The sequence below is a fragment of the Ahaetulla prasina genome, chromosome 2 (genome assembly GCF_028640845.1).
Source record: "Ahaetulla prasina isolate Xishuangbanna chromosome 2, ASM2864084v1, whole genome shotgun sequence".
NCBI lineage: Eukaryota > Metazoa > Chordata > Lepidosauria > Squamata > Colubridae > Ahaetulla > Ahaetulla prasina.
Genome location: NC_080540.1, coordinates 159814016 through 159836405, shown reverse-complemented (window position 1 = coordinate 159836405; position 22390 = coordinate 159814016). Strand labels below are relative to the sequence as shown.

The window sequence follows — 22390 nt, the reverse complement described above, 5'->3', positions numbered from 1 at the left end:
AATTCAAAAAGGGACCATTGTTCCCCATTTCTGTACTATGCCATTGCAGAAAGAAGACAGGGGTGCAAATAGCTTCCATGAGGAAACTCACACTTACCTTGACCAAAGCAGAATGCAGGTACATGTTGTGAGGCATGATGACAGCGCCTACGATCCCAACCGCTTGCTCTAGCTGGGCAGGCCCACAACCTTCACAATAAGGCATAAACATCCCTTTCAGCAGCTGACCCTGGTCTGGTTTTACAGTTATATACTGCAGAAGGCACATGAGAAGGCATACAAGCAACAAGAAAAGACATTGGTATTAGCAGTGTCCTTGGCAAATCTCTGAATCTCATTCTTAAAAAAACCCCACAAATATAGAAGTACAAAGTTTTCCCTACAAGATACTTTGTTTTGAATATTTTGTTTTGAATATTTTGCCCAAAAGACAGGAAAAGACTTCTGGGAGATTCAAAAGCCTGTACTGTTCATTTTAAAGATCTATAAATACAAAGGCAGTGTTACCTCATATCCAAACGTGACGGCCATGATAGTAATGAGGAAGGCAAACAATGCTTCCAGTTTCCTCAAACCTAAAAGAGACACACAACCACGATTAATAGAAAAATTAGTATTAGCTAATTAATATAATTAAGATTGTTTTTACCCAGATTGAAAAATATGCTCAGTTCATTGAATGATCACAATGGAATACATACATACATATAATGCAGCTATTATATTCTTGGGTTATAACTAGATCAGCAGTTAAAATGCATCCAACTCAGCACCATTGTACCCTGTTCCCCTCTCTCTCTCCCCACCCCCCCAAAAAAATCAGAAGCTGAGCTACTGAGGGGAATGGAAGAAAAGAATAAACGCCCACCTATAAAGCAGAGGCACAGAAAGGACAAAAAAGCCACCTCCTTTATCATAGGAGAGAAAACTCCAGATGAGTGGAAGACATTCCCACAAGGCATGAGGTGGCACAGAAAGAAAACTGTATAGCTCATTGAAAGAGGTGCCAGAATCTTGCAACATTCACAAGCCATCTGCTGTGCTCCATTTAATGAACTCACTAGCTTAGATAGACTGTGAGCAAAGGGACAAAGCTAACCCTATGCATATTTATTCAAAAGAAAAAAAAATAGCTGAAATCAAAAACCTACCTTCTCAGATTAATAATGTAAGGGTTTACAAAAAGCAATATATCTAAGTGTATAGTAATCACAGCGTTGTTGTTTTTTTAACCACTGGATACATTTAGAATTCTGGGAACATGATGTTGGCATTATGGCTACTGCTGGGGAATTGAGAGGTGAATTCAAATTCAAAAAAGCAGATAGGATATGAAGCCCAAATATCATAAAGGTAAATTGAGGCTTATAGGCACTGCACTGAGGAGCTTAACATTATTGCAAGCTGGTGAGCTAGGTCAAACATGCCACTGGGTGCACACATGCACACCCACAACCCCTGTTCAAAGACTGATATGAGGAGCAGAGAATAACTATCTTCCTGACATAAGGATCTGATGAATCCAAAGTTTTCCTCAAAAGGTGCACTGTGACATTATGCTGCAAGTTCTGTCCTTTGTGTACATAAATGCAATGTCATGGCACACTACAAATCAGCAAAGTTTATGTCATAATGCTGCTGCAATTTGCACACCACCACTTCTACCACCATCCAGCCTTGCCAACCCCAGCCAGTTCCTATCATTCACTCCCCTCTCCTCATCACTTCCATTTCTCCCATCAACAGGGCCTCTAATGCCTTGGATCTGCTATCCTGGCTCAGCTGGCTGAGGAATTCTGGGAGTTGAAGTCCAGGAGACTTAAAGTTGCCAAGTTTGAAGAGTCCTACTTTACAGGAATCTACTATAATCAGGAGTGAAATGCTCCCAGTTTGGACCGGATTGCCCGATCCGGTAGCGATGGCAGCGGGTGGTTTGGAGAACCCATAGCAAAAATCCCTTCCTCCCCCCCATCCCAGCTGAGCCGCACGATCATCAGAAGTGGGGGTTTTTTTACTTTTAAAAGCATTTTTTCTTTGACTGAAAAAATGCTTTTAAAAGTAAAAAAAAAAAGCTTTTGATAAGAAGAGGTTGTAGAAGAGATTCTTTTGATAAGAAGAGGTTGTAGAAAAAATGCTTTTAAAAGTAAAAAAAAACACTTGGCCACGCCCACCCAGTCACATTACCCCCACCACCAAACCACGCCCACAGAACCAGTAGTAATTAATCCTGCCTGACTATAATCAATGGTACAATTTCCATAAAGAGCCTGCAATCCTTCCTCAATGGAAGAACTACAGATTTAGCAGCTGTTCTAAGCACAGGAATAAGACATAAAATTCTCCCACTGCAGCTGCCAGAGGAGCTGCTAATACAGGTAAGGCCTGAGGGGCTCTAAGTTAAATCATTTCAGCAAGATGGCGGCAGCAGCACTGAGAGAAAGTGGGATTGGAGAAAATCCTAAGATTCTCCCATAGTACCTCTGGGGCATGTATTTGGGTTTCCACAGGAAAGAGCGGGAGAAAGCACATATACTGTAATTGTTTTCTCTGCACGGCAAGTCATTTTTGAAAGGAATCAAGTTAAAACCTTTCCAGATTTGTGCACAAAGTGAAATCTCTGGAGCATGGCAAGCAGAGCCCTTCCCACACATCAAAATGCCTTAGCCTCATCGATCGAGAGATTATTTAAGAGACAAAAGAAATTTACTTCAATAAGAAAAGAGCTTACCATACTTATCCAGGAAGAGAAACACAAAGGTATCAGCTATTGTTATGAGCACGCCACCCCACAAAGGGATTCTGTGGAAAGACAAAACAAAAACAGAATGCCTCCTTAACCAGGAAACAAATGGGCAGCTTACTAGAAATTTATGGAGCAAAACATTGCCCATTTCTAGCAACCCAGGCAGAAAGTACCGTATTTTGTGTAAGCTTGGCTGTTTCCACTGGCTCTATCAGTGTTGAAGTGTCATTTCAAAAGACCAAACATTGTTTTAGGATGCATAAGAGAGCGAGCCGATTCCACTGTTTGTGTCAATACTTCAAAGGAAGCCATCTACCTGAGCTGCGGCTATCTATTAACTCTCAGCTCTGAAACGGAATTTGTATAAGCTTATTCACAAAAGAACTGAAGCAACTATAGCTAGGTGCACAATGCAGGAGTCCCAATTAAGCTGGCAGGCACACTCAGAATTCGCAGAACCTTTTGCTTTTGTTAACTGCACAATGATTCCTGGAAGGGGTCCCCCATTCAAAAAATGGCTGCTATGAGGAATACAACCTGTTGCAAAGTGCTGATTTCCCAGGATATCACCTGACACCCCTCTAGTGCCTCACTCCTAGCTGCTTCCTATCACTCCTGCTTTTCTTTGTCCCTTTTGGAGAGCAGAGGAACTTGGAAATTTAAGATGCTACAGGTGCTTTTGTGACACAGCGGCTTCTTTTTTTTAAAAAAAATGTAAATACCATGTTTCCCTGAAAATAACACCCTGTCTTATATTTTTTTGAACCCTGAAATAAGCGCTTGGCATGATTGCCATGCGCTCAAAAGCCCGATTGGGCTTATTATCAGGGGATTTCTTATTTTGGGAGAAACAGGGTATTTTAAATAGATCTAAAAAGTAATATTGGGTAATGAGCATGATGGCTACTAAAAAGGTGCCTGGTGCCATTTGGTAGGGCTATATCAAAGGATTATATTGAGGACAGGTAGTCCTCGACTTACAACCACAATTGAGAGCAAAATTTATGCTAAGTGACAAATTTGTTAAATGAGTTTTGCCCAGTGATGGGATTCAAATAATTTAACAACAAGTTCTATGCCCTAATGATTTCTTCCAACAACCAGTTCAGCAAACTGCTCAGAAAGTTAACAACCGGTTCTCCCAAAGTGGTGCGAACTGGCTGAATCCCACCACTGGTTTTGCCCCATTTTACAACTTTTCTTGCTGTATTTGTTAAGTGAATCCAGCTTCCCCATTGACTTTGCTCGTCAGAAAGTTGCAAAAGGAGATCACATGATCCCGGGATACTGCAGCCGTCATAAATATAAACCAGTTGTCAAGCATCTCAAAGTAAATAACGTGGCCATGGGGATGATACAATGGTGATACGCAGCTTTTCATAACAGTGAAAAATGGTCATAAGTCACTTTTTTCAGTGCCATTGTAACTTTGAACGATCACTAAGCAAACTGTGTTATAAGTCGACCTGTACTACATTAAGCTACATCCTGGTATTATATGTGACCCTCAAAAGTGTTGGTGAGTTACTTCACGCCTTTCAGAAGGTGGTGCATCCAGTCTGTCTATGGTCCTCAGCCTGGGATAAGATGTTCACCCATGATATACAATTAATGGAAGTAATGCATCAAGGTTTCAAGCAGCTTTAGCAAGATGTATCTGTCGTGTCCCACTCCTCCACTGACGGCCGGGTCAGGGAAATCCGAATCAGGTGTGCCTCTGCAGCTCTGCCAAAGTCCTAGCAAAGTCCTCAGGGTAGGCAGGAGACCAGAAAGTGACTTCAGCAAGATATGTTTAGACTTTGCCTGACTCAGAGAATGCCAGAAAGCAGATCCTTTATATAGGCCATGGGATATGGCTCCATGACTCAGCACTTATCCAGGCCTGCCCCTCCCTTCCTTCTGTTGCCTCCGCCTATCAAGTCTTCTGACGCGAGGGTCACTCCAGTCGGCAGCTGTTGGTAATTGACCTCCCTCAGGCTCACATGCTGTGGAGGAGGGGGAGGGGTCTAGTTGCTCCGTTTGCCTGGGCATGGAGCCAGAGCTGGGGGCTGGAGGTATTTCTTCCTCTTCAGCCTGTCTGGGCATGGAGCCAGGGCTGGGGCCAGGAGGCATACTAGGACATTCTTCAGCGTTCGGAAGCAGATAAAAAGACCCCGGCTGCGGTGAGAGCGGGCAAGACACAACAGTATCAAGAGTTGAACACTGGACTGTGATGTTCCTTAGACATTGGACTATGGCCATGATGGCGAACCTATGGCACGCATGCCACAGGTGGCACACATAGCCGTATCAGTGGGCATGCGAGCTCAGCTCTGGTGCGTATGTGCGCACCGGTCAGCTGATTTATAGGCCTTTTGGACCCAACTAGAAGTAGGGAAACAAGTTGTTTCCTGCCTCCGGAGGCCTGGGGGGTGTGTGGGGAAGGCCCCTTTTTCTCTCTCACCTGGCTCCAGAGCCTCTCTATGAGTTTGGGTGAGGTAGGGTTGAAAATTGCCTTTCCCACCTCTCCCCAAGCCCTCTGGAGGCCAAAAAGGGCCCGTTTACCAACTTCCGGTTGGACAGGAAATGACGTTTTTTGCTGTCCCCAGCCTCCAGAGTCTCTCTAAAAGTCTCTGGAGGCTGGGGACAGCAAAAAACATCACTTCTTGTCTAACTGGAAGTTGGTAAACGGGCAGTTTCTGGCTTCCAGAGAGATGGGGAAAGCCATTTCCCACCCCACCCACCCCCAGACTCATAGAGAGGCTCTAGAGCCAGGTGAGAGAGAAAAACGGGCCTACCAGGCCATTGTGTGTCAGGAGCGGGGTGAGGGGAGGGGGGACTCACGTGCGCATGCGTGGGGCGCATAGAATTATGGGTGTGGGTACGCGCGAGACCCCCCCCACACACCGCTCCTGGCACATGATGGCAAATTTAGCTATGACTATGGCTTTCTCACCAACCCATTATACAGGTAACCCATTATACTTACGGTTCATTTAATGACCGTTCGAAGTTACAATGGGCACAGAAAAAAGTGACTTAGGAACGTTTTTCACGCTTAATAACTGTTGTAGCATCCTCATGGTCCCCTGATCAAAATTCAGATGCTTGGCAACGGACTCATATTTATGATGGTTGCAGTGCCCTGGGACCACGTGATCCCCTTTTTTCTAGCCCGCAAAGTCAATGAGGAAGCCAGATTCATATAACCACTGTGTGACCAACTTAAGATCTGCAGTGATTCGCTTTACAACTGTGGCAAGAAAGTTTGTAAAATGGGGTGAAACTCACTTAACGAGTGTCTCGCTTAGCAACAGAAATTTGGGGCTCAATTGTGGTCATAAGTTGAGAACCACCTGTACTAGAGAGGGGTCTAGGCATACTAGTATTCGGAGGATGCTCTCTTGATCAGGCTAGAGATCCTTGCAATCCAAGGCTCAGTACCACAGAATTATCAGCCAAACTGAATCTGGAAGCTTGCAAGCAGGATATGAAAGCAATAACCCTCTCCTGCTGTTTTTCCCTACTAGCAACTTGCATTTAAAACATACATGCTTCTTTTGATTACGGAGTTAATAAAGTATCAAACAGCCTAATTCTTCACAGACTACACTAATTAAAATCAGCGGCTATTAAACAGTGAATTTCATAACAACTGCATTTGATTAAAATATCTTTTGAGTATTCCTGGTTCAATGTTAGTGAATGCCTTAGGGTTTTTCAGGGGAAAGACACAAGAAAAGGGAAAATATCTTTAATTAGTTGAAATAAATAGGGAAAAAAACAAACCTGAAGGAACTGGGGCTAGTTTTGCTTAAAAGTCACCTGCCTCATTTCAGTCACTGAGAAACTTTTCACATTTGAAAAGTTCATTTTCAAATATGACCTATCTAGAATGGCAAGAATCTTGCCCTTAAAGTGTGATGAGTTTACACACCCCATGACTAATATGTAAATATTATCGGTGCCCAGTTGTCAAGGGCTGCTTCAGTGATGGAATGCACTGATTGGAGAAAGAATTCCTAGATTTGATATGGAATTTTCTTGCTTGATTGTATCTCTGTAATTTGCTTGATTGTAATGACTGTAACTCATGACTAGCAGGAGACTGTTGAAACCACAAGACACTCAGAATAACATAGCTAACTTACTTCCCAACAGACAAGAGGTTAATGGCAATTGCAGAGCCGATGACTTCCTGCATATCTGATCCAATGATAGCCAGCTCCACCATCAGCCACAAGATAAGTCGAGGAACCTATGATAGGCAAAAACTCAGAAGGTCATGCTTGAAAGTGGAATCTTCTCCACCACACGTCCTCCACCCCCGGGAATAACCAGGAACTGCGGCAACTAGTTCCCTTTCAAAAACCCTTTGCAACGGACCCATTCATATCTCTGCCAACAGCAGTCTGCCCCCTCCTGATAATCCACTGGGTGGCAAGTCACAAAATTGGAGGGAAGAAAAAGAAAGAAAGAAGGAAAGAAAGAAAGAAAGAAAGAAAGAAAGAAAGAAAGAAAGAAAGAAAGAAAGAAAGAGGAAGGGTAAGAGAGAGAAAGAAAGGTAAGAACAAAAAAGAAAGAGAGAAAGAGTGAGAAAAAGAGAGTGAGAGAGAGAGAAGGCGGGATATAAATGTAAACAAAAAAAAAAAGAGTGAGAAAAAGAGAGTGAGAGAGAGAGAAGGAAAAATGGAAAGGGAGAAGGAGAAGAACAAGGTGAGGCTCTAAGTCTGCCTACTGCTTAATTAATTAAATTTTCTGTGAAAGGAAGCAATATTTGCCCTGAACTTCTGGATAGTTTAGAATGGAAATGTTTTGTCCACCCTGAAGTTCCTTCTGTAAGAAGTCAACAGAAAGCGACACACTCCTTTTCCTTTTCGGGCTCCAACAGGAGTGATGTGGACTCAATTACACAGAGTAGATGACTTGCAAAATATGCTTCAAACCTTAGTTTAATGCTTTGGTCCAATTCTAGCTAACAATCTCCACAATGATTCACACACCCACAGCCTTCAGAAGCCATCCAAAAATTCCTTCCTCCTCCCCCATGCATTCATTGTGCAATGAGAAAGAATCACCACAAGCTAATTTTGGAAAGCAAACTCCCCCAGCAAAGGGAGGATTAAGCGTCTCCTGACCAGCAACCACCTACACCAGGGATGTCCAAACTTGACTTCTTGAAAAGTGGTGGACTTCAACTCCCAGAATTCCCCAGCCAGCAACTTGCTCATATTTACAGCTCATGCTAGCTGGGGAATTCTGGGAGTTGAAATCCACCACTCTTCAAGGGACCAAGTTTGGACACCCCTGACCTACACAGATGGTTGTGTTGAGAATTTGGCAACTCAAAAAGATACCCCAAAAGTTTATAAGCTCACTTCTAAACCAAGAGATAGCTACACAGTAGATGCTGGAGCTGTATAAGACACAGCTGTACAATTACAGGCCAAGAGTTTCCTAGTAAGTGCCATAGTTTTGTGAAAGACTTTTCTGCTCTGGAAAGAAATGAACATTGAGAAGGTTGCAAAAGGTGATTCTGGATTTGGCTGAATGTTTGCCAAGTCTTTTCAACCCTCTCCTGGTATTACCTCCCTACGGTATCCCAGAGAGGGAAACCTAAGGAGGCCCAGGCTTACGAGAAGTGCCGCCTTTGCAGCTTCCTTCTTATGCCAAAAGTATCGGTCCTCCCAGAAACTGACTCCTCCTATGTAATTCAGAAGTTTCTGATGGGACCTTCATCCTGGCAAGGAGGATCTGTGTTGGAGCAGTTTCCACACCACCTTAGGAAACGATAATGGTTGCAATAGGAATTTAACCTGGATATTACCAGAATTAAACAGTCTACTTACTAAAAATATTCTAACTCCAGGGAAGGGAAGGCAAGCAACAGGCTTTGTCCATTTTTAAAGATTTCTATGCTATTTTCCTTCAGATGTGCCAGATCCAGGAAATGTGTAATTGCCAAATCATCTATGAACATGTATACATGAGCACAGACCACCCAAAGATAAAAACAACGGAGCAACAAAACAAGGGATAATTAATACTGAAAGGGTGGGGGGGGGAAGAAACCTGGGTTTTGTAGGAGATTTCTGCAGTCTGTAAGCAACTGTCTTGCCGAAGCAGGCCCAAAAGGAATTTCATACTGAGGAAAATATTCTATAAGCCTGTCTATAGCCAGGTGTTTAGGAGATTCCTTTATCAGTAATTGAAATAATTATGGGAAAAACATCAAACAAATACTGTAGAAGCATTAACTTGAACAGGGAAGACAGAAAGGGAGCATTGACAGACTAATATGGAAATCAAACTCTTAAAATAAAAAAATATGCTTTTACTCAGTGATTATTTATTTATTTATTTATTAGATTTATTTATTTATTTATTAGATTTATTTATTTATTTATTTATTTATTAGATTTTCAGAAGACATCCACTGGTTGTATTATTGATCTATTGTTAAGCAGTTATTCCCCCCATTCACAATAAGAACTATGCAGCTATGCAGAAGAGAGTCCGTATGCACAGGAGCAAAAACACTTTCTGAGGATCTGTGCAATGAATATTTGCTCAAAATTTCCGCTACTGGTTCTGCAGAACCTGTCAGAACCTGCTGGATTTCACCCCTGCTCTGGATGCACCCAATCCTAGAAAAAGTAAGCCCCTCTGTCCACTGTCATGTTCATGCAGAAGAGCTGCACCATTAATTTTACCCACCTTGGGGTATTGTCGATTGCATACTTCTGCCAGGTGAAGTCCTGTCACCACACCCAGCCTTGCTGCCAGACGTTGTAAGAGCAAACCAATGACAGTAGCCAACAAGAGAACCCAGAGCAGCTGAAAAATAAAAATATACACACAAAAAATGAAAAGGAGCTCAGGATGGCAATATTCTGGAAGAGGAACAACAAATCTAGGGATTCTGTTAACTAAACAATACCTGCATTTCTGGAGATACTTATCCAAGCCCTCTCACAATCAAAACCTGCCCCAGAGAACCCTAGGGCCCGGGTACTTACGGGACCGCCTGCTGTTACCCTATGCCTCCCACCGACCTGTACGCTCACACAGAGAGGGTCTTCTCAGGGTGCCGTCCGCCAAGCAATGTCGGCTGGCGGCCCCCAGGGGAAGGGCCTCCTCTGTAGGAGCACCTACCCTCTGGAACGAACTTCCCCCTGGTTTGCGTCAACTACCTGACCTTCGGACCTTTCACCGTGAATTGAAAACGTACTTGTTCATCCAAGCGGGACTGGTTTAATTTTTAACTTTTAATTTTTAAATTCTGAAATTTGAATTTTAATAATTTTAAATTGGCGTACTGTGTTTTATTGGGGTCAATTTGACGGTTTTACATTTAAACTTTTAAATTTTTCGGCCATTATATAATATGTTATTTTAATTTGTTGTTTTAATATTGTATATTGTATATTTTTAACTTGGCTGTACACCGCCCTGAGTCCTTCGGGAGAAGGGCGGTATAAAAGTCTAAATAATAAATAAAATAAAAAATAAATACTTTTCATCAGACATATTTGGGCTTTTGTTTTGGAGAATTTAATGCTCAAACAAAACATTCCAAATAGGTGTTTGCTACATAAACATTCATCTGTTTATGCAGAACTTTGGAAATTTGAAATGTCTCAGAGAGATCCCTCTGCCTACTTTCTCAAAAGAACTAGGAACCCTATGCTTCCTGGAATTTGACCGGTAGCAAAGACAGGTTGCAACAATAAAACATAAGATCTAGTAATTCTTTTTAAACATGGGAAACCACACACATTGCTTCAAACTAATCTAACCAGCCAACCACGAGGCAAATTTATTAAAAAAGCTAAGGGTGAAATAGTAAGGAGAATTACTAGGGTAAAAGTTTTGTTTTTCAAATTTTTATTTTGTTTTGTTTTCATATTGCGAAACCCTAACATTTAAAAACCAAAGTTTAAATGTTTCAGATTCTTTCTGAGAAGGTTCCTGGTCAGCAGTACCTTCCCACTTAAACAGCATCTGTAAAAAAATGTGTTTAGAAAAATCCTTGTTTTGATCAGTGCCCTTGAACTGAATTGTTAAGGCATTCTTCTGATCAATCTCTACAACAGGTTTCAAAGTGAAAAGCTTTACAAAAAGACAGGTTAGCCACTTACCTTAAATCCTGCAACTGCCCCAGATTGTAGATCTGATTCAATGTTACCTGGATCCAAGTAGGCAATGCTCATCAGGAAACCAGGCCCAGTGAAGGCCCACAGTTTTCGAAAACTGAACCATGGGTGCTTTACAAACAGAAATGGAGAAAAGAGAGGGAGAGATATTAAGTATTTTCACACAAGGGAATATATAAATTTACACATTAATATCAACTGTTATGCTATTAATTATTTTTTACTATTTATTTATTTTATTTATTTATTTAGATTTTTATACCGCCCTTCTCCCGAAGGACTCAGGGCGGTTCATAGCCAGATAAAATAGACAATAATATAAATACAATATAAAATACTATTAAAAAACTTATTCCAATTGGCCAAAATTAAAAGAAATTTAAAATCATAAAACCCATTTAAAAATTAAAAACCCAATAAATCTAAAATCCTATGCCAGTCCTGCGTGAGTGAACAAATAGGTCTTCAGCTTGCGGTGAAAGGTTCGAAGGTCAGGGAGTTGGCGAAGTCCTGTGGGAAGTTCATTCCAGAGGGTAGGGGCCCCCACAGAGAAGGCCCTTCCCCTGGGGGTCGCCAGCCGACATTGCCTGGCAGATGGCACCCTGAGGAGTCCCTCTCTGTGAGAGCGCACAATTTAAAATCAAGAAAAATGTTACTTCAAAGAGGCAAAGAATTATATTTTACTTACACTATATATATGGCATGGTGCTATCAAATCAATTTATTTCCATAATTAATTATATTAGGTCTTGTAAAGTCTGTCCTAGAAAAGCCTTATATTTTTCTTAAACTTTGATGTTTGAAGATCAATTAGCAACTTTTAGACAACTAGATGCAACGGATCAATTTTCAATTTTTTAACAACTCAGTTTTTAATAATTGTTTAAATTATTTCTTCATCTCCATTCTAAATGATACTGTTCAAATAAAAAAGGCTGAAAATAATAAAAAAAGAATTCGTGTTTGTACAGATTATGAGCCCTATTCAATATTCAGAATTGCTAGAGAGTTAAAAAAAAAAAAACCATCGTCCTTAGCTTGCCTATTCCTTTAATGTAATTCTTATTTAGAATTCCAAAGTGAAAGTTTATAATAACAGAAGGTCCTTAAAGTCAGGACAATCCATAGATGATGGAATCTTTTCAACAAACAAAATGAACAGAAATGAACAGGGGTGCAACTATTCATTTGAGAAATTAAAGACAGTAGCTGTTATCTTCACAGAGGATTATTGTCTCCTCTGTGTAATCATTCAACAATTACACTGGCTAGTAAAACATCACCATCGTTCTGTCATCTCCCATCCTTGACAAGCATTAGGAAGAAGAAGCAAAGAAGCATTGGAAAAACCTTCAAATTGCATTTGAGATCAAATGTAGTCCATGTCAGGAAGAGTGCAGGAAAGAGAAGCACAGATTTTTAAATACTAAAGACATTATTTGGTCTTTAATTGAAGCAATTTCATGCTTAGAGCAGCTTTCTCTTCTCTGGATACTTCCACCAGTTTTAGAATATAACCTTCACTCACTCCAAATGACGTAGTCAGAGGCTAGGGCTGATGAAAATTACAGTTAAAAGCACTTAAAGAGGGAGACTGATGGAGCACAATACTTAAAGAAGGCTCAGTCTCCACCAATCCCCAAGTTTCTGCATCAATTACTGATTTAAAAGAAAAAGCAAGCAACTCCAGAAAAGTGACTCATCCAGACACATAACAGGCAATCAAGAGACCAAGTTTAATTCTCTTGAACCTTGAGAAACATCAGAATGTTCCACTAATATATTTTGATGATTTATATTGAACCTCAGCATAAGCTGAACGTATCTTGAGCAAATGTTACTGTGACCAGGAATTCTTCACACTACCATCCCCTCTTTGACACAACGGTGCCCTTCAATAAAATGCCAGGGAAATTATCGCCAATGGTGACCACCACCATCACTCTTATTACCCGTACTAACCTTTTCATCTTCTGGTATAGGTATTTTCTGATCAAAGTAGGTGGTAAATTCATCTGTAGAGTCTGAAGCCTGTGGCGATACTGGGTTGCTGTAAATGGTACTAACACCATCCCCAGAGGTATCTTCTGCAAAGCATGAACAGAATGATGTGATCAGGAAAGTGGAGTAGGAAGGGCAGAAGAGTAGCAAGACGGATGTAATATAAGTGTGTCATGTTATGCTTTATCCACTGGGGGTGGGGGTGGGGAAATCTCATCCCATTTGAAAATATTATCCATTATATTATGGAATCAACACATTTGCAGGGAGCCAGGTAGGGGTAAGATGATCTAATCTTATAATGAACTTAAAATTAACAACGGAATGCTAGCCATTCCTTGCACACAGTAACTGAATATACACACACGCACACCATGTTGTTATCATTTATGCGATTGCCTCCCACCGACCCGTGCGCTCTCACAGGGAGGGACTCCTCAGGGTGCCGTCAGCTAGGCAGTGCCGGCTGGCGACGCCCAGGGGAAGGGCCTTTTCTGTGGGGGCTCCCACCCTTTGGAACGAACTTCCCCCAGGACTTCATCAACTTCCTGACCTTCGAACCTTTCGCCGCGAGTTAAGACACATCTATTTATCTGCGCAGGACTGGACTAGAATTTTAAATTTTAAATTTGGTTTTAACGGGGTTTTATTATTTTATTGTGGTTTTAATATTCGGCCGTATTTAATAAGTTTTTTAAATTGGGGTTTTAATTTGTACTTATATGTATGTTTTACTAGGCTGTAAACCGCCCTGAGTCCCTTGGGAGATAGGGCGGTATAAAAATATGATTAAATAAATAAATAAATAAATAAATAAAAGTGTGTTGAGATTCTCAGCCATCCAGGTCATGGTTGTATTATGCTATTTAATCCTTAACTGCATATTTGTTTGGTAAAACAAACAGAAAACTGAAATTTGATTCGAAGACAAACATACCGACTTAAATCATGTTAGATAGGAATGACTGCTTCTATACAGCATATACTGTGCTCTTCCCAGAACTACAACTAAACACAGACAACTTGATAGCTGTTCCAATCCCCAGATGTAGAGCTTAGAAGACACACATTCATTATCTAAGACCTTGCAGGAACAGAAGAAAAAGGAGAAGGGGACACGCCCTCGTGCCCGCTGGCTGGACACTATAAAGGATGACACCGGGATGACCATGGTGGATCTGAAGGAGGCAGTGTGAGACAGAGGGGGCATGGAGAGTGCTGATCCATACAGTGGCCAAGGGTCAGACATGGCTGAATCGCTGACAATGACGATACCACTGGTCCAGACTAATGGAAGTATTAAGACTGACAAAGAGCCTCTAGCTTTGATAGAAAGCTAGAAATCTATATGGGTGATTTTCTGCTGCAGCTATAGAGTTGTCTTTGGATGAAGACACCTATCATTCTTTCGGGCATTTCCTATAATCCCAATTGCATGTTAACATGCCTTCATTTGATTACAATTATAGTTCGGCTGCTTCTGGCTCTCCCTTTGCAAGCTGTAGCATTCTGGGATAAGAATGCTCCCCCCCCCCATCTGTCTAGTATGGGAAATAATTTGCTCTCCTCCCTACTTAACTATCCCATAACCATGTACCTCCCTTTCCTTATCTGTTTGTTTGAGAAATTATACGTCTGATTGAACATCTACAGAGTGGGGATCTGGGCACTGTTAAGATTTTCATCTTGCAGACATGCAATCAAATACTGTTAAAGTTTTACCTACCGTACTCTGTTTATGTCTGCTTAAATGAATTTATTTTGATATGCTTAATTGTAACCCTATAGTTGCCAACTCGTTTTTTTTCCCCAAACCTTCCATATACATATATATTCATTTGAAGTTATTGCGTGTTTTATTCATTCATGAAAGAAATTCTGATCTTTTTATTTCCCTACCTAAAACTCAGTGGCTATTCACTTCTGGAACCCAGATGCTGGACTGGGCTGAACTTCATATCTATTCATCAGGGCTCTTTGAAATGCAAACATTAACTATTGTTAATGGGCTTTGTAGCTATATTTCCCCCTAAACCTAGATCAATAGCTTAATCTATTAAAACGACATCTTGATTTTGTTTTGGAAAAGCGTTGGGAATAAACTAAATCTCTTCCATCACCCTAGCAAGAAATAGATCAAAGGGTTATAGGGACACCACGTCCCAAAGAAAGCATTCACAATACCTGTACTTCTCCTCAAAATAGCAAAACAACCCACGCACAAGGAAGAAGTTACGTCTGCAGACAACTTCCCAACACAGACAATGATTTTATAAGTACCACCTGACCCCTCCAGTGCTCCAATTGTACTCACTCTTGTATTCAAGTTTGTATTCTCCACGGGCCATTATATGCTCAGCTCTGCTTCCACAGATAAAAAGAGAAACAGACTGACACCTGCCTCCTCGGGATGTACAGAAGTGACCAATTTATAGCTAGAAACCAGAGCAGCAAAGAGAGAGAGAGAGAGAGAGAGAGAGAGAGAGAGAGAGAGAGAGAGAGAGAGAGAGAGAGAGAGAGAGACACGGGGACTGCGGGCGGTTCTGTTGATTGAGACAATGAACTTGGTTTCTCCTCCTACATCTCCATTCTCTCCGCCTTCCAAGGAACAGGAGATGCTGCTGGGGTTTTACGTGAGAGCTTTAATGCAATAGCCACCCTGTGTTATGAAAACCACGCCCCAAGCAGCTAAGCTCACCTTGCTCGGCTAGTTAACCAATGCTGGAAAAAAAAAGTCTAAGGAAAAGTAGGTAGCACACAACTTGAACCTGTTGCCAGCAACTTCCGTGAAGTTGCACAGTAAATAATAAGCAACTTGATCAAAGAGGTAAGCTCCAGCAGGACTTTTGGCAGAGAGCAATGTAATGGAATGTCCTCTCTTAAGTCGGTATGTTAACTGCCGGTCAGCAAGGAAAATAGTCTGTTCTACCAGGAAATAATAGAATGATTTCTATTCATAACCTACTGGCAGGGCAACTTATTTGGGAGGAAGATGATTAACCATCTTATGCAGAACTATAATGAGGGAGAAAGACATTTCAGCTGGGGGATTTTAAATCGGGAATGTCCCAGATTTAGGCTTCATTCTGCGCTAGGTGAATTGTTCAAATTCAAAAGGATTTAGCCCCAAGCGGTGCTCTTCTGCAGTTAGCATTCCCAAAAGCTCAGAGAACTGCATGACTTACAACAGTCCAATTAGTGACCATCCGAAGTTACGACATCACTGAAAAAAGTAACTTGTGACCATTTTTCACTGATGCAACCATTGCAGCATTCCCATGGTCACAGGCTCAAAATTTGGATGCTTGGCAACAGATTCATATTTATGACAGTTACAGTGTTCCAGAGGTGTGTGTGTGTGTGTGTGTGTCATACCTCCCCCCCCACTTCTGACAAGCAAAGTCAAGATTCACTTAACAACCATCTCATTAACTTAAGAACTGCAGTGACTCACTTAACCACTGTGGCAAAGAAGGCCGTAAAAATGGGACAAAATTCACTTAACAATTGTCTCACTTAGCGACAGAAGTTTTGGGTTCAATATTCGTCCTAAGTCGAGGACTATCAGTATATGATTTTTTGGGGAGGGGATCTCTTCTGGGTTTGTTTGTTTTTTGTTTTTGTTTTATTGAGGCCAAACCAATGATTTCTGAACGCCCCTAGCTTTACTTCGGAAGTCCATCAGGACCTCCCTGTTATAAAGCAAGCCACTTTTTGTACTCTTACATTTCCTTTATGAAAATACTGGGATGATTTGAAATTCCACAAACTCTTGTTTGTATCAGAGAAAGGGGCAAATTTAAGAGCCACACAGGATGGCAACCACGGCTTGTCTCCTCCACCATTCTGATCCCACAGGGGCCAAAACCAGATGCTTTTGCTATGGGGATCGCAGGCTCTCGCTACGGACAGTCCTCAACTTACAACCAGACCTTCTGTAGTTACAGCGGCACTGAAAAAAAGGGACCGATGACCATTTTTCACACTTACGACTGCTGTAGCATTTACCGCAGTCACGTGATCAAAATTCAGACGCTTTTTTTTAAATTTGAATTTATATCCCACCCTTCTCCGAAGACTCAGGGCGGCTTACACTGTGTTAAGCAATAGTCTTCATCCATTTGTATATTATATACAAAGTCAGCTTTTATTGCCCCCAACAATCTGGGTCCTCATTTTACCTACCTTATAAAGGATGGAAGGCTGAGTCAACCTTGGGCCTGGTGGGACTTGAACTTGCAGTAATTGCAAGCAGTTGTGTTAATAACAGACAGACTTAGTCTGCTGAGCCACCAGAGGCCCCTCTGTCCTTTGCTCGTGGCCAGCAAAGTCAATGGGGAAGCCACTTCACAACCGTGTTACTAACTTAACAACTGTGGCGAGAAAGGTCATAAAATGGGGTAACAACTCACCTGTCTTGCTTAAAAACGGAAATCATTGCTCAACCGTGGTCGTAATTGGAAGACTAATTGCACCGACACCAGAATAATGAAAGCAGTATTGTGGTATCCTGTTGCAAGCTCTGCCTTTCCTGGGCTAAAACTGTTGCAATGTATATCGAACAGGGGAGGGTCTGGGGTCTGGGGGTGGTCGTTTCCCCCACCCCACTCTCCAGTTCTGCTGTGCTTTCGCGAAACCCACAAACAGGTAAGACTGCAATTGCACAGTCACTCATCTTCCTTATGAGAGACCCAGGGGCTTATCAGGATTAAGATAGAGCCATCGTGACTAGTAGCTACCGGCAGCGTTATCACCCACCTATGAATCAAAATGCTTTTTAAAACCATCCAAACAGAGAACAGCACTACAGGTCTGAGAAGCACAATATCTACTTTTGTTATGCACTGAGTGAATCATTTTGGATCAGCAAAAAAAAAAAGAGATAGGGATACTGTCAATGAAAAATTGTGCAGACTATAATTTTGATTCTTTTGACATTTGATCTCAGCTGAAGGACTACCTGTACTTTTAACAAACTGGATCTTTAATCCCTTCAAATAATGTCCTAGAACTTGATTTCTTTTCATTTTTTTCTTTGTGCCCTGCCCCCCTCCCAAAAATCGTTCAAACTTTTAGCAAATTTCTTTTGCAAACAGTATAAGAAAGTTATCTGGGTCACACTTTTGGTTTGCTATTTGTATATCTTTTAATTATTAAGACATCAGCTAGTTTCATGTGTGTATCCAATGCAGCTTCTTTTCCATATCATCCTTGTAGTCTGTCATTTTTAAATCCACTTTAAACAATCTTAGTCTTGGTAAGATAAAACTTTTTTTTTCCGTAGCAACTTTTAAACAGCCTATCCATAAGGGCAGACATTCTCAGAGTTAACTTCTGAATCCATTGTTCATAAATATTCTTCAGTATGTCCATGTTAAAGGAATTTGCTCCAATCTGTATTAGTGAGTCAAATTTAAGTGTTCTTCTCTTTTGTAATTTTTAGCTCCTTCCCATTCCCTCTAGTGCCCAACCTGTAAAGTCACATTCTATTAGAGTTTGGTTTTTTTAAGAACTCAAAACAACCACATTTTCCCATGGGAAGGATTCTTATAATTAATTTCAAAAACTTATTTCAAATTCATCTGGATCCTTAATCTCTTTGTAATTTCCAAATTCAATGTTCTAATCACCCTTTTGTTGTTTATTCTCCTCTCCCCAAAATAAATATTTTTTAAGTCCTTAAATTTAAAATCTTTCTTGCTAAGACTTGAAGGCAACTCACGTGGTGCTATAAAACTTGTAGATCCAAAAGTTCCTAATAATTTACAAGCGGTTAAGAAGCAATTTCTCAAAGTGATTAAGAAATGAGGCTCAATGTACCAATAAGGCTACATTACAGGTAGTTCTTGACTTATGACCACAACTGAGCCTAAATTTTCTGTTGCTAAGCGAGACAGATCTTAAAGTGAGTTTTGCTTCATTTTACAACTTTTTTTGCCACAGTCGTTAAGTGAATCACTGTAGTTGTTAATTCAGTAACACAGTTGTTAATCTGGCCATTCCCATTTGCTTGTCAGAAGGTCGTAAAAGGTGAACACATGACCCCAGGACACTTCAATTGTCCAATGAGTGACTTGCCAAGCGTCTGAATTTCGATCATGTGACCCTAGGGATGCTGCAACAGTCATAAGTGTAAAAAATGGTTTTAATCGCTTTTTTCAGTGCCATTTTAACATCAAACAGTCACTAAACAAATGGTTGCAAGTCAAGGACTAACTGTACATCAGTGAGTTTGATTGAAATCTCACAACTCCCTACTGCTCGATTCACAAGCTGTAATGAAATGTGTGGATGATCTTGAGGAAAGAGGAGAAGAGATGCTGCCTAGAAAACAATCTGACAAGAGAAGCAGGACCTCTGAAGGGCTCAACGATCAGGAAAAGAAAATTAGGAAGGGTCTGCCTTAATTGATCAGTCCATTAAAAGCAACGATGGGAGGTTTTACCTTCAGAATGATTCTGTTAATGTTGCCTGACAGTAAAGTAGAATTAGTTCATCTAGTCCTGTTTCCTGTAGTGTACTCTAGACCAGAGGTCTCCAACCTTGGCAACTTCAAGATTTGTGGACTTCAACCCCCAGAATTCTTCAGCCACCAAAGCTGGCTGAGGAATTCTGGGAGTTGAAGTCCACAAATCTTAAAGTTGCCAAGGTTGGAGACCTCTGCTCTGGACTACTGTGTAGAGCACCTGTTCAGAGTGCAAGTGGGTGATTTTACTATCTCTCTTTTTTCCAGAAAGACTCTGTTGAACAGAATTCACTGTCTGGCCACTGATCTCTGCCACCATGTCATCCCTACTCTTTCAGGGGCGTCTAATTCATCATAAATCCTCACTGGAAGTCTACATGTGATGCAATTTCTTCTAACTTTATTTTGATGAGAAATAGATGTATTTTAGATTCTCTAAACTCCCTAATCAATAAAATCAATTTGCTATCCTAGCCATACTTTGCTATCCTACACATACTTGTGTATTCTGCTGATTATAACTTCTATTTAACAATAACTTTGTGTGAACAAATAATATACCATGGTTGTTTCTATTTAGACCAACATCAATAAAACTCAATGCTGATTTACATGATTTTATTTCTCTTCTCTCTTTTTTTCTTTTTCTCTTTTTTTCTCTCCTTTCTCTTTTCATGTGCACTGATCCTTTTCTGCTCTATTCCTTTGCTTCTATGACTAAGTATCAGCTGTCCTTTCCTCATATATTTCTCTCCCTTGCTAATTTTCTGCCTCAATTTCCTTACAAGGAAGTATCAAGTTAACTCTTTGTATACATTCTCTCAATGCAATAATTTATTGTCTGATCACATTTTCCCACTTTGCGTTATACTCTCTTCCAGAAAATTAAAAACGGCACAATCAAATTTTCACAAAATTTGAATTCCAACAGCTTCAGAGGAAAAACAAAGGAACTAAAAAGAGAATTAAAAGCAAGCAAATATCTCTGTTTTGGCCATCTGAAGTTACAACTAAATCTGCTAAGACTTTAAAGTATTGATATTTTATCTGCAACTTGAAACTTGAAAATCTGATAGGTAAGAGGAGATCTAATTAAAAATATTTTAAGATTCAGGCAAATATATGTTAGACTAGAATTTCATAATTCACAAACATCTCGCAACACAAAAAATAAAAAGCAAAAGTTCTTACAAATAAGTAAGTAAGGTAATGAAAGGATTTGATAAAACTTCTAAGGAAACAGTTAATATTTTGGGGGAATAACTGGGGGAAATAATTAGTGACTACCCTTGCAAATGTTAAATTTTTTGTTTGATATTAAAATGGTTTAGATGGAAAACTTTAAATATATGTTACTGATTTAGAGGCAGAGGAAGACGAAGGGAAGAATGTAATTGTCTATGTGATCTCTGGGCAGTTTTAAGAAAGAGATTTTAGATAGGATGAACTTTGATTAGTAATGTAGATATAAAGCTGAATGGTGAAATTTTAAAACGTAAATAGAATTTATTAATGATGTTGAAGGGAATTAAGCACGGGGACTAGACTTCATTTAAATATTTTCCTGAATGGGCTGAATTTGATTTACTTCTATAATCAGATTGTGTGCAAATAAATAATCGAATTTAAAGAAGAAGAAGGAAAATACATTGTATTAGACTATAACTTAGGTGAAACTTGATATGTTTAAAGATGTACCTGACCAATAATTTTTTCACAATGATTTTTTTTATTATGCTTGTAAAAATTTTTTTAAAAAATTGGCAAAAAAAATAAAAAATAAAAAGCAGACTAACTAAAGTTTTGGCAGACAAGATGGCCAATCATCCAAATATCTTATGTTTATGTCACAAAGAGACATAGTGCATATGAAAAAACATGAATGAATTTTTAGGCTGTAAAATGTTTTGAATAATAAAAGACAAAAGAGTGACTGAAAGTATGTTATGGCCAAGTTAATACAGTAGGCAAGATTGAAATTAAAAACACACAGATAATTGTGTGTGTGTGTGTGTGTATGCATACATGTGTGTATACATCTGTGTGTATTATGTACTGTGTATCTATGGTGAATGGCTTTATGATAAACTCCAAAAGTGTTTCATCAAATATATGCAGATCACGCATGCACGTACAAAACCATCTAGAAAATATCTTCATGTCAAAATGAATTTTTAAATTTTTTTAATAATGTCTTTTACGTCACTGTATTTGGATTTGTCACTAGAGACACTATTATTTTACAAAATTTATTATTTATTAAACTTATATGCCACCCATCTCACTATCCAAAGTGACTCTGGGTAGTTTCCCATTCTATTACGAATGTGGTCTGTTTAGATTCGCCCCCAGTGTCTCTGATTAAAAGGTAATAAGGAAGAACCAAAAACCATCAACCTTATTTAACTTTCTCTGACACATCTGAGCACCACAGTCTTAGAATGGTTCTTCTAAGAATCACTGTCTTAAGAATGAGGAGGAATTTATAGCCTGAATGACAGTATTCCTGGCCATAATGTTACTTCAAGATAAAGTTTTAAAAACGTTTGCTATCATGGATTGGGTTCTGGTAATAGCCTGATTGCAGAGCCATAACAATTATCTTGCAGAATATTGCTGGGTGGTTTAACAACTAGGCAGATAACGAATTTCTTTCCCAGTTCCAGATAGTTCACTTATGAGAAACCTGAGTTAAAGAGAATGAGTTACATTGGAAGAAATAGAACAATCAGCAAAATGTCTCCCTTTTTTCTCTTTTAACAACCCTGGAATCTTTTGCATCAGGGTAGAGTTGGGATGAGCATTTACTGGCCAGATGCCCTTCCTGACACCTACATCAGTGGTGGGCTGCCCCCGGTTCAGACCGGTTCTATAGAACCAGTAGTAAAACCGGCGGGAGGCTCTGCCCACTGACTTGAACGTCATCAAAAGTGATCTGTGCATGCAGAGTGAGTGCGCAAGCACGGGCACGATGCGAACTGGTAGTAAAGGTAAGTAGAACCCACCCCGATCTACATGTAGTTTGCAGCAGATATTTTCTCTTTG

At 40.2% G+C, this 22390-nt stretch overlaps 1 protein-coding gene across 4 annotated transcripts in view; it reads right to left on the bottom strand.

Annotated features, from left to right (window-relative positions):
• Positions 1-22390, bottom strand: part of SLC11A2 (solute carrier family 11 member 2) — a 67070-nt gene that overhangs the window by 33078 nt on the left and 11602 nt on the right. For 3 of the 4 annotated variants that reach the window (XM_058168712.1, XM_058168713.1, XM_058168711.1), the window contains 7 exons: positions 12841-12965; positions 10864-10989; positions 9440-9559; positions 6874-6980; positions 2729-2799; positions 508-575; positions 98-253 (listed from right to left, as the gene is read on the bottom strand). In XM_058168712.1, the coding sequence (XP_058024695.1) occupies positions 98-253; positions 508-575; positions 2729-2799; positions 6874-6980; positions 9440-9559; positions 10864-10989; positions 12841-12965 (773 nt within the window). Of the gene's footprint in view, positions 1-97; positions 254-507; positions 576-2728; positions 2800-6873; positions 6981-9439; positions 9560-10863; positions 10990-12840; positions 12966-15193; positions 15350-22390 lie in introns of those variants that run through there. The other variant, XM_058168714.1, reaches the window with a different exon arrangement.